Source organism: Protomyctophum bolini (genome assembly GCF_963924005.1).
Source record: "Protomyctophum bolini genome assembly, chromosome: 9".
NCBI lineage: Eukaryota > Metazoa > Chordata > Actinopteri > Myctophiformes > Myctophidae > Protomyctophum > Protomyctophum bolini.
In genome coordinates this window covers 47,566,811-47,579,866 of record NC_137870.1, presented here as the reverse complement: position 1 = coordinate 47,579,866, position 13,056 = coordinate 47,566,811, and the positions used below count along the sequence as shown (strand labels likewise).

At 40.0% G+C, this 13,056-nt stretch overlaps 1 protein-coding gene across 1 annotated transcript in view; it reads right to left on the bottom strand.

Moving 5' to 3' along the window:
- Window positions 1–13,056, bottom strand: part of LOC308321915 (apolipoprotein(a)-like) — a gene marked incomplete at its 3' end in the record, with an annotated part of 666,829 nt that overhangs the window by 367,490 nt on the left and 286,283 nt on the right. The window contains exon 23 of the mRNA XM_080773013.1: window positions 12,168–12,209. Coding sequence (XP_080629139.1) covers window positions 12,168–12,209 — 42 coding nt within the window. The remainder of the gene's footprint in view (window positions 1–12,167; window positions 12,210–13,056) is intronic.

Here is a 13,056-nt window from a genome sequence, read left to right as displayed (position 1 = left end):
CCAAGAAAGACGAAAGGAGAATTCAGAGCATGAGCCTTTGTCTTGCAGTAAAAAACTTGACCCAGAAATGATTTGCGATACACGGATGGAAATGGCAGCCTTGTCGAAGGATCAGAAAGACATGTTTCTCTTGGGAATTATAAAGACGTGCATGAATGACTCCGAATTGACACAATGCACAAAGCAATACAACGGGAAGCGAAAGATCACCCGCTCCACGTACATGGTTAACACCGTCGTGGTTTGCCGTGCTACATTTCTCTTTCTTTATGGGTGAGTTACAGTCTAATCTATGCTATTGATACTTATTTATTGTTACTGTAACTGTGTGTGTGTGTGTGTGTGTGTGTGTGTGTGTGTGAGAATAACGCCAGTATGTATGTATGGCTCACTATGTGGCAGTAAGCGCTGCTCAACTCTGTGCGGACAGAGGATCACTATTGTGCCCTGTTAAATAATACTGCTGTTAACCAGTAAAACATCCGGTATGGAGAGGATACGGAAACAGTTTGTGTGCGTGTATGTATGCGTGGAAATTATTAGCGGATACAATGGGCGGGCTTTAGAACGGATGTAGCCTTGCACAGTAAATAGAAACCAGGCTTTACACTGTACCATAGGCATTTGCGTATTTCCTACCATTATTTTGTTGGGTTAGTTTGTAACAAAGTGTTTATGTCGTTTTGTCCAGGATCAGCAAAACCCTTCTCCAAGCCCTTGTGAAACACTACAAGGAGAATGGTATATCTTCACGCCAGAAGAAGAAAGGTCCCAGAACACACAAGAAGTTTCTGTCTAGTGATGACATAAAACGGATCTTGACATTCATCACAAACTATGCAGAAATCCATGCCATCTCTCTGCCTGGACGACACCCTGGACACAGAGACTACAGTTTGAAGTTGCTTTCAAGTGATGTAACCAAAGCCTCAGTGTGGCGTCTCTACAAGGCTGCCATGGAAGATGGTATGTAATTGTTTTATTTGTTTTATTCGCATTACAACACTTACAACAAATGCTTGTTACATTTTGTCATTGTAGCTTGTAGTTCAGCTATTTTTTTAATCATAATTTGTAAATGTATGCTAAATAATCACACCCGTGTGAAGTGAGTATAGCATAGCACAGTACCAAGTGCCACCCTACAATCTTGTAGTTCAGCTATTTTTTTAATCATAATTTGTAAATGTATGCTAAATAATCACACCCGTGTGAAGTGAGTATAGCATAGCACAGTACCAAGTGCCACCCTACAATCTTGTAGATCTGCTATTTTTGAAAAATCATAAAAAATGTTACAAGTGTCTTTACTCTTTTCTTTGCAGGGCAACGTGTTGTTAGTTTGAGCTGCTTCAGAAGGCTGTGGAAAGCGATCCTCCCTCAGATAACAAGCATCAAACCCAGGACAGATTTGTGTTGGCAATGCCACAAAAACAACTTCCAGCTGAACCGTGTCAACCTAGACGACGCACAGACGGCAGCAAAACATCAAGAGCAACTCGACCACCTGGCACTTGTTTGGAAAGAGCGAGGGATGTACCAGGAGATGACTGCTGCCTGTAAGAAAGTCTGTGAGGAAGAGAAGCTGTCTCTGGGCCCCTCCATACCTGCAAGCAAGGAGATCACGATACACTACAGCTTTGACTTTGCACAACAGGTTAGCATAATTCTATCCCATTTTCACATGCGATTTGTTTGACATTGTTGATTTCCTACTGTGTTAAGCAAAAGTTAAGATGTCAAAATTAATGTCATTTCTTTTTTTCTTCTTTTTCAGGTGCACTACCCATCTTCGGCTCTTCAGGTCAGCCAACTGTTTTTTCTCACTGCACGGAAGTGTGGTCTTTTCGGTGTCCACTGTGAAGGGTTGATAAAGCAAGTGAACTACCTGATTGATGAAGGCATGGCATCAGGAAAGGGCAGCAACGCAGTCATCAGCTACCTGCATCATTTTTTCAACAACTATGGAGTTGGAGAACAGATCGTTGACCTTCATTGTGACAATTGTTCTGGACAAAACAAAAACAACTTCATGCTCTGGTATTGTGCGTGGCGAACCATTCACAAGCAGCACTTGAAGCTGGGCCTTCACCTTCTGATTGCGGGACACACCAAGTTTGGTCCTGACTGGTGTTTTGGACGTTTCAAGCAAGTCTTCAGAAAGAGCAGAGTGGACACTTTGGCAGACATGGTGAAGGTTATGGATAAAAGCTCTGAGGATAAGGGGGTGAACCTCTCCCAGCTTGTCGGACATGAAGATGGCACAGTGCTTGTTGAAGGCTTCGACTGGCAGACCCACCTGACTCCCTACTTCCGGAGGCTCCCAAAGATTAAGAGTTACCAACACTTCACGTTTGCTTCAGATAGGCCTGGAGTAGTGATGGCACAAACGCATCGCGACGCAGAAGTGATTGAGTTTCAGTTGCTGAAGAACACTGACATCCTTCCCCCTAAAGATGGTGTTCCGGTGCAGCCCCCACCTGGGCTCGACATGGCCCGGCAGGAATATCTTTTTAAGGAAATCCGAAAGTTCTGTCGTGATGAGGCACAAGACACCACGTGCCCCAAACCAAAGTCCACAGCACCAAACGATACACACCCGAAACCTGCAACGGCACCAAAACAAAAAAAGTCGAAACCTGCAGCACCAAAAGAAAAAAAGTCCACTGCGCCAAAGAAGAAGAAGACATTCCGGTTTTAGTTGACACACTTGAAACATGCAAAGACATTGCCAGCTACTTGTATTTTTTTGAGTTGCACTGTGATTGAACAAAGACACTTTATTTTTTGTTGTTGAAAATAGTGCTGCTTGTGAATCGTTTCCACACTTGAAACATGCAAAGACATTGCCAGCTACTTGTATTTTTTTGAGTTGCACTGTGATTGAACAAAGACACTTTATTTTTTGTTGTTGAAAATAGTGCTGCTTGTGAATCGTTTCCACACTTGAAACATGCAAAGACATTGCCAGCTACTTGTATTTTTTTGAGTTGCACTGTGATTGAACAAAGACACTTTATTTTTTGTTGTTGAAAATAGTGCTGCTTGTGAATCGTTTCCACACTTGAAACATGCAAAGACATTGCCAGCTACTTGTATTTTCTTTTTAAATAGTGCTGCTTGTGAAAAGTTTACACAGAGTAATGTTCACACATTTTTCTTTTTTATTCAACAAAATACCAGCCACTTTATTTTATATAGGCCAATATATTATGTTATTGAAAATAGTGCCACTTTATTGTGCATACTTTTATTGTACCTTTTATTACCATTATTATGGCCACTTTATTGTGCATGTTGTATTTTCAAACTTTGGACAAATAAAAGTTTTTGTTTATGAAAGCCAGGTGTAAGATCTCATTCTTCTGCCCTTTGTTTCAGTGCACACAATGTAAAAGCATTTGTCTAAAACTACATAGCATATATCCATTGAAAACTCAGTTAGCCTACTAGTTACTTTTTAGATTGTATTATTACAAAACATACACTAAACAACTTCAGTCCTACATTTCTTTATTTTAACTCAAGTAAAACAACATGTACTTAAGTGTGACACCTAAGTGTCCACTCAACTGTCATTGACAGGTAACCTAGTGGGGGAGTGGTTAGTGGGTGGGGGAGTGATTATGCAAGACATTAGGGGTGTGGACAAGCATCTATTGTCACACCCATTCCAGAGGTGCTAAATTCTGATGAATCTTTGCAGGCCAAATTAACTACTTTGCATCTGTATCTGCTTTCTGTTTCAACAAGTTTTAGATGGTCATATCTCCTTAAATTATTGTCCAATTTCATTGAATGATACATCATATGAAAGCTTACATTCTGTACTTTAATAATCTGTAATAATCTGTAATCTGTAAAAATCGAGTTGAGGACCAAAGTGCTGGCCTGTGTCACAAATGTGCCGACATGTGCTGACCTCATCACATCTGTGATGATGGCTATGGCCGTTTTTAGCCAACGTAGTGTTTTTTGTGCAAAACGAATGCTTGGAATGGATCCAGAATCATGAAAAGCCCCTAGTTTGACATGCCACATGCTACTTAAAGCATAATGAAATTTAGAACATTTAGCCTTATATTGGTTGTTGATGGTACCCAACTTTCAGCAGCTGTCAAACATGCCCCTAGGGTGGTCAAATAGAAACCAATGTGGGATATGTTAGTAGACACCTTTACAAACATTGGTGAAGAAAATTCTTGGTAAGAAATGTATTCACAGATTTTATATTATTCTGATAATATTCCCTGAGTAAATTGGTAAAATAATAGCAGGTCCACCATTTTTGAAAATGTCTACCATCCATGGTCACAGGATAAATCTAAATAGTACAACTGTATTCCTCACCCTTGAAAATGTATGATTAGTCACCAGAATCAAGATCCTAGGTGGTGTAGAACTTGAGTTATTGGGAAATAACAGAAAGTTGGCGGCCATTTTGAAAAATGTCTACCATGGTCACAGGACAAATCTAAATAGTACCAATGTATCCCACATCCTTGAAAATTTATGATTAGTCACCAGAATCAAGATCCTAGGTGGTGTAGAACTTGAGTTATTGGGAAATAACAGAAAGTTGGCGGCCATTTTGAAAAATGGCTGCCATGTTCACAGGGCAAATCTAAATAGTACCACTGTATTCCTCATCCTTGAAAATGTGGGATTAGTCACCAGAATCAAGATCCTAGGTGGTCTAGAACCTAAATCAGTTAAACGTGTCAACTCCGTCAGATGTTCGTCAACTCCGTCAGACGTTCGTCCCGTGATGTTTTTGTTAATTTCCAAAGAAATAGAAAATTCGCTGTCAAATCTTTTGTGCTTATGTATTGAAACACCAACTGAAATGATACGTAATGATGTTTTTTTTTTTTTTTTACATGGTTTTCATGTTATAATATTGAAAATAAAGGTTGAAATGACGGTTTTGAGAAATTGGATATTTCATAATAGTGTGATATTGGAACAAAATAATATTAAAAGATTTGTATTACTTAACTTGATTACTGAAAGCCATTATAAGATAACTGAGGACTTTATATTATTGTTGAAATGATAAAATTCAATTAAAAGGGATTTTAGTGTGTCTGACGGAGTTGACATGAATCAGGTATTAAGTGCATAAATGTCCCATTTTAGAAAGAAATGTTATGCGAAAAACCTGTTCCTTCTCAAGATTGGTAGTTGAGACCTGTGTCTACAAATACATCTATTTGATTTGAATGTATCTTAAAAAAAAAAAAAATCCAGTTTGAAAAAGGTTTTGTCCCTTATCTCAAGAATGGGTGATCACTCATTCTTGAGATGAGGGACAAAAGTGGAAAAAACATGTCCCACACATAAGAGCCTTATTTTATGTAAAAAATAAATTAATTCATAAAAATAAAAGCACTTGCAAAGTTAAGTGTAATACAGTTGTGTATTATTATGCCCTTAATTTCATTATAATTGTTTTCATATTCCATCTGAATTAGTTAAAAGCAGGCCCTGTACCCAAAAAGGCCTGTATTTAGCCTGTCCCCAGCAAGTGGCCACAATTTCAAACTGCCAAAAAAGTGTCTAATACTGTCACAATCACATAAATATACATACTAAATTAAAGTAGATTGTCAACAACATAGCAAATAATATACAGAGTTAATTTTAATTTATATTTTCTATTAAATATCTCCTATCAAATGTTCGTCCCACGTCTCCGTCAACTCCGTCAGGTTTTTTTAAAAGTCTTAAATTAATCAGAAAATATTGTCCACAGATTTAGCCTGAAGACTCCTTTTCCAAGTCCCATTTATATTTGTTGCAACAGTGGAGTACCTGGTCTGACAAGCATTCAATTGTTTGATATTTTAAACAAACAATGTTGATAACAATGTGGTCACAGCTTTTACATGTCAACTCCGTCAGGACATTTTTATGATCTTTGTTAAGAATTCCAAAATAATGTTTATTATTTTAGTTTAGGGGTTAGGTTTAGCTAACAAAATTAAGCAAAAACAAAATGGCTACATTGTACTAAAGAGGGTTAAGATGAAAACAAATGCCATTTTGTCAACTCCGTCAGACGTCAACTCCGTCAGATTTTGTGTCTGACGGAGTTGACGTGTATCTGACGGAGTTGACAAAAGTGTTCCTAAAACAATAAAATTATTGTTTTTGAATAATGGGCAGTATTCTAATTTGGCACACAGTTAGAGCATGCCTTAAGGAACATTTTTGGCTATGGGGCCATCACAGATTTGTCTCGTGGTGACCATGGCAGCCATATTACAAAAGAGCCGCCACCTAATGTTATTTTACAATAACTCAAGTTCTACACCACCTAGGATCTTGATTCTGGTGACTAAGACCTCATTTTCAAGGATGAGGGATACAGTGGTACAATTTAGACTTTCCCTGTGACCATGGCAGCCATTTTTTAAAATGGCCGCCACCTGCTGTTATTTTACAATAACTCAAGTTCTACACCACCTAGGATCTTGATTCTGGTGACTAATCATACATTTTCAAGGATGTGGGGTACATTGGTAATATTTAGATTTGTCCTGTGACCATAGCAGCCATTTTTTTTTTCAAAATGGCCGCCACCTGCTGTTATTTTACAATAACTCAAGTTTTAGACCACCTAGGATCTTGATTTTGGCGACTAATCATACATTTTAAAAGATGAGAAATACAGTGGTACTATTTAGATTTGTCCTGTGACCATGGCAGCCATTGTTTTTCAAAATGACCACCAACCTGCTGTTATTTTACCAATAACTCAAGTTTTAGACCACCAAGGATCTTGATTCTGGCGACTAATCATTACATTTTCAAGGATGAACTTTCTCTGGGAGAGGTAAGGGCTTATTTCAGGTGCAGGTTGAGTTTCTACTGACAGGACATTAAAAGGAGGTGGGCTTTCTGGCCTTTGACTTGCCCATTTCAGGTACAGATGCACAGTTTGACTTCACTGGCCACTGCAGGGAACTGTGGGGGAGAAACTTTGGTCTCTTGACACCCCGATTAGGTTCAGGGTTTTTTTTGGTGGAGACTTGCCTTTCATGACATCTTTGCTGCAGCAGTTGATCTCCTTACTGCCAGTGGTGGCACACTCTGGGTCTCTGGGGCATTGTATCTTGGTGGCCTCCTGCCAGTGTTTCTCCATCCTTCTCCTGAGCTCTGTGTTCTGGGGCTCTGTTATAGTCAACTTACATTGTCTTGGCTGGAGATTGCTTTCCTGCAGGGTCCAGCCCAGTCTTGTGCAGATGGCTGCTGGCCCACCTGGAGGCCCCAACCTCACTTGTTCGGTTGGTGTGATTAGGTGGGGTGGTCTTCCCCAATCAGGATGAGGGGTTTGACCCTTTCAAACGGCAGTCTGGCCAAGTGTCTGTATTTAGTTGTGAGTTTAGATACAGGATACGATTGCTCACCCAGCCCCAGGTGACATGAGGTGAAGGCTCCTTTGATTTGGTAACATTGCTTTGGTTGACATGCTGGGGACACAGAAAGACACTGATGCCTTCAGTGTCTGCACATCCTGCCTGATGGTCCTGAAGCCAAATCTTCTGTCTTCAGTCTTTCGCTCACTGTTCACTGCTCACTGTTCACCTCACCGAATTTAGCCCAAGGAGTTTGACCCCTAGTTTGGCCATAGACCCCCTAGTTTGGCCATAGCCACTTGCCCAAATGTGCCGACATGTGCTGACCTCATCACATCTGTGATGATGGCTATGGCCGTTTTTAGCCAACGTAGTGTTTTTTGTGCAAAACGAATGCTTGGAATGGATCCAGAATCATGAAAAGCCCCTAGTTTGACATGCCACATGCTACTTAAAGCATAATGAAATTTAGAACATTTAGCCTTATATTGGTTGTTGATGGTACCCAACTTTCAGCAGCTGTCAAACATGCCCCTAGGGTGGTCAAATAGAAACCAATGTGGGATATGTTAGTAGACACCTTTACAAACATTGGTGAAGAAAATTCTTGGTAAGAAATGTATTCACAGATTTTATATTATTCTGATAATATTCCCTGAGTAAATTGGTAAAATAATAGCAGGTCCACCATTTTTGAAAATGTCTACCATCCATGGTCACAGGATAAATCTAAATAGTACAACTGTATTCCTCACCCTTGAAAATGTATGATTAGTCACCAGAATCAAGATCCTAGGTGGTGTAGAACTTGAGTTATTGGGAAATAACAGAAAGTTGGCGGCCATTTTGAAAAATGTCTACCATGGTCACAGGACAAATCTAAATAGTACCAATGTATCCCACATCCTTGAAAATTTATGATTAGTCACCAGAATCAAGATCCTAGGTGGTGTAGAACTTGAGTTATTGGGAAATAACAGAAAGTTGGCGGCCATTTTGAAAAATGGCTGCCATGTTCACAGGGCAAATCTAAATAGTACCACTGTATTCCTCATCCTTGAAAATGTGGGATTAGTCACCAGAATCAAGATCCTAGGTGGTCTAGAACCTAAATCAGTTAAACGTGTCAACTCCGTCAGATGTTCGTCAACTCCGTCAGACGTTCGTCCCGTGATGTTTTTGTTAATTTCCAAAGAAATAGAAAATTCGCTGTCAAATCTTTTGTGCTTATGTATTGAAACACCAACTGAAATGATACGTAATGATGTTTTTTTTTTTTTTTTACATGGTTTTCATGTTATAATATTGAAAATAAAGGTTGAAATGACGGTTTTGAGAAATTGGATATTTCATAATAGTGTGATATTGGAACAAAATAATATTAAAAGATTTGTATTACTTAACTTGATTACTGAAAGCCATTATAAGATAACTGAGGACTTTATATTATTGTTGAAATGATAAAATTCAATTAAAAGGGATTTTAGTGTGTCTGACGGAGTTGACATGAATCAGGTATTAAGTGCATAAATGTCCCATTTTAGAAAGAAATGTTATGCGAAAAACCTGTTCCTTCTCAAGATTGGTAGTTGAGACCTGTGTCTACAAATACATCTATTTGATTTGAATGTATCTTAAAAAAAAAAAAAATCCAGTTTGAAAAAGGTTTTGTCCCTTATCACAAGAATGGGTGACATATATATATATATATATATATATATATATATATATATATATATATCCCCCACCTCCCTGGCCTCCTCCCTGTAGTTCTTATTCCAGGCGTTATGGGATATTAATTTATTGTATTGTTAATTGTGTTGAATCATGTGTTGATGGGTTATTACTGTGTATTTTTGTTCATGGATTATTGTATCTTTGGCTCTGCTCTGGGGAGTCATTGATATCAGAGCTGTGTCTCAGTGCACAGATAATCAGATAATGTCTCGGTACGCAGATTATCCGATGTCACATGAGCAGAGCCACACCGCCATACTAACATGCAGTAGCTTTGCAATAAATGGTTTATGGTCAACCTGAGCTGAAGTGTGTCAATGAACTTTGATGATCATATCTATAGAAAAGTGTCTCTTACCAAGCAAATATATCAGGCCACTGTGTTGTGTTGGATCATGTCCAGCAGTAAAGGAAAACATTCCTAGGCTTGTTTCATTTTCTAAAGTAGCGTTCCTTGTCGAGTGGAAACAAGGATCTGTGCCTGTGATCTGGCAATCCATGACGCCTACTTTTAAATTAGTAGTATTTTAAAGCATCTGCGTTTGAAAACCCAACACCCCACTGTTTATTCCGGTTGGGAGAACTCGGAACTTTACCCCATAGCTCCACCCCCCAGCTATATTGATGACACAATGCCGTGTGTATGTATCAACACTGGTACTGACGACGAACGTACACTTACCTTCACATTTCAGAGTTAAAGGTGTCCATTTCCCAGCCACACACCTCACATAGTTGCGTCCTCTTTTCATAGTATATCCCACCATGCAGTCGTAGAACACCCTCACTCCGGGTGCGTACCTGGTCGTCATCGGGGTGATCATGATTCTGTTCGAACTGTAGACCTCTGGAGGGTCACAGTGCGTTGGAAGCTTCGGAGCTGTGGAGAGATGTGTGTATTGTGTATTTTTATTGTGTATTATTTGAACGTCTCATTACTAAATCGCCGCTACCTCGCGGTTACGCCTCTGATGACTTTTAACCCATTCTGGACGGGAAACACCCTTTTTGGTGTTTTAAGCATGATAAATAGCACATCAAGCTCATAGCAGCCGCACTATAAGCTTGTAGATCTGCTATTTTTGAAGAATCTTGAAAATGTGGTGCAAATCTTTGAATATATATATTCTTTCACAGTGAACGTTTTTAACTCGAATCTTTGCTTCTGGGGGGGGGGTCCCTGGAACAACATATTTTCACACGGGGTCAGCGGCTAATTACATATATTTGTGGGGGTCCTTGACATGAAAATGTTTGAGAACGACTGACATAGAAACATTTGTTTTCTTCAGAAAACTGATTTAGAAGGCATTTGTAGAATCGTCCTCAGATCTAAATGGGTTAAAAAGACAGTAGACATTTTAGCTTTAGTCGATTAGACTTCCGGTTAATTTCGCAGTGAATTTTGGGGTCTTATAAAATACAGGGTATCTATCTGGCTGCACATTTTCATGACGGCTATTGCAGCTGTTGTTTGTGGTCTGTAAAAACTATGAGATGTTTTACTTTAGTTACACTTACACTTACGCAGCCGCTGAACATCTAGAGAGTGTAGTGATGACCTCTGGTATCCATGTGTGTTTTTCACCAGACAGATGTACTGTCCAGAGTCTCCAGGAGACACATTGTTCTTCACCAGCTGAGGACCAGTGGAGATGGATCTGTGGTCTTTGTACCAGGTGTAGGTGTCTACTGGTGGGTTGGCTTCACTGCTGCAGGTCAGAGTCACTGTGCTGCCCTCAACAACGCTTCCTGGTGGACTCACTGATACTGAGGGCTTTTCTGGAGGGTCTGTGGAGGAATAAACATTGATTGTATACAGCATTTTAAACCAATATCAATAACAAATCAACTTAGGTTAAAATAATAACACTAATGTAATTATTTTAGACACTAAAGTAATCTAAAAACACTTAAAAAGAGCAAGATAGAAAGAATGTATTTCAATGTATTTTTCTAAAATGAATTATGATGGTATTTATGTTCATGCATAGCCCACACACACACACACACACACACACACACACACACACACACACTGTAAGGATGGAGAGGGTTCTTGGTCACAAGCGCGGAAAGTGCTGACCTTTGGTCTTGGATGTTCTTCAGTTTTGGGAGCAAATTAAGAATGCTTAAATTGCAAGGTTAGTTTTAGAATCTCAATACAGACTAGGTTGACAATTAGTAATCGGACGGAGATTGGTGCTGGCAAGATGCCTTATAAAAGGAGGGAATGACGTCACAACTAGGTAGGCGTGACGACATCCCTGACACACACACACACACACACACACACACACACACACACACACACACACACACACACGCGCACAGACATCATTAATATAATTAGATTGTAATTAAATTAAAAACTCACAGTGGACAGCAACAGTGACTGGAGGTGAATGGACTGTAGCGATGTCGTTAAATGCCTCACAGTGGTATGTTCCACTGTGACTGGGCTGGACGTCAGAGATGATCATTGTGTTCTTCTGTGCCACTTCAGTGTTGTCTTTGTAAAGGATGTAGATCTGGATTGGTGGATGTGACCCACTGGCGCTGCAGGTCAGAGTGACTGAGCTTCCTTTGACAACATCTCCTGGTGGATCTACGGCCAAAAGGACATTCTTGGGACCATCTGTTGGAGAAAGATGTATATCTGTTTTACAGTCCTCCTCATCAGTTGTTTATGTTGTTTACGTGCTTCCTTGGCCCGGACCAACCACTGAGATCTCTGAGAAACTAGAAATATAATTCACCTGCAACACTGCCTACTCACTCTGCAGTAAACAAACCGACACACAGTATAAATGTGTACAGGCTATCTGAACATTCATAAAGTGACAATGTAATGATTCTAAAGACCAAATTGTCAAACTTTACCTAAGGAAGAGGCAAACATTGTGAAATATAGGCGATCTACAAACTCACAATGCCTCGCACTGCTTGCAGGTGTGGGGGTTGAACTATTGTAGATTGTGAGGCTGGGGGGTGTATACTATTGTAGATTGTCAGGTTGGGGGGTTGAACTATTGTAGATTAGATTTTAGTAGTGTAGTGGTAGTTTACCGTGTGTAGTAGACAGCGTAGTGGTAGGTGTTGTAGTTGTTACTGTAAAAAAGGAAAACAACAGTCAGGCCTACAGCGCTACCCCAAAAGAAAAGAGGCATTCGACAATTTACTATTTAGGCATTTATCAGACGCTGTTAACACAACCGTTGCTGGGATTCCTTCAAAATAGGTTTTTTGTGTTTTAAGCATGAAAAATAGCAGATCAAGCTCATAGCAGCCACGCTATGAGCTTGTAGATCTACTATTTTTTGAAGAATCTTGAAAATGTGGTGCAAATCTTTGAATATATATATTATTTCACAGTGAACGTTTTTAACTGGATGTTTGTAGGATTTATTTAAAATGACTCTTAATATAATCTATTTCCCTCTTTCCCCTCAGTGGAAAAAAAATGCGTATCAAAATAATATAAAAATTCTATTTAGACTGGAAATTCAGGAATGATCTAGCAGCTGTAATACAAAACAATACAGTACATTAGAATGGAAAACAAAAGAGTTTTACATGTTTCCAGCAGCACATCGGCAGAGATGTATGTCTCTTTAACAGTCCTCTTTATCACTATCATGTGTTGTTCACCTGCTTCCTAGGGAGGCAGTCAGACGTGCTGGTGACAGCATAGCCTGCAGGCCCAGCCAGCGTGCTTTCTGGTCTAGAGGGGCGGGTAAGCCTGGCCCAGCCAGCGTGCTTTCTGGTCTAGAGGGGCGTGTAGCCTGGCCCAGCCAGTATGCTTTCTGGTCTAGAGGGGCGTGTAGCCTGGCCCAGCCAGCGTGCTTTCTGGTCTAGAGGGGCGGGTAAGCCTGGCCCAGCCAGTATGCTTTCTGGTCTAGAGGGGCGGGTAGCCTGGCCCAGCCAGCGTGCTTTCTGGTCTAGAGGGGCGGGTAGC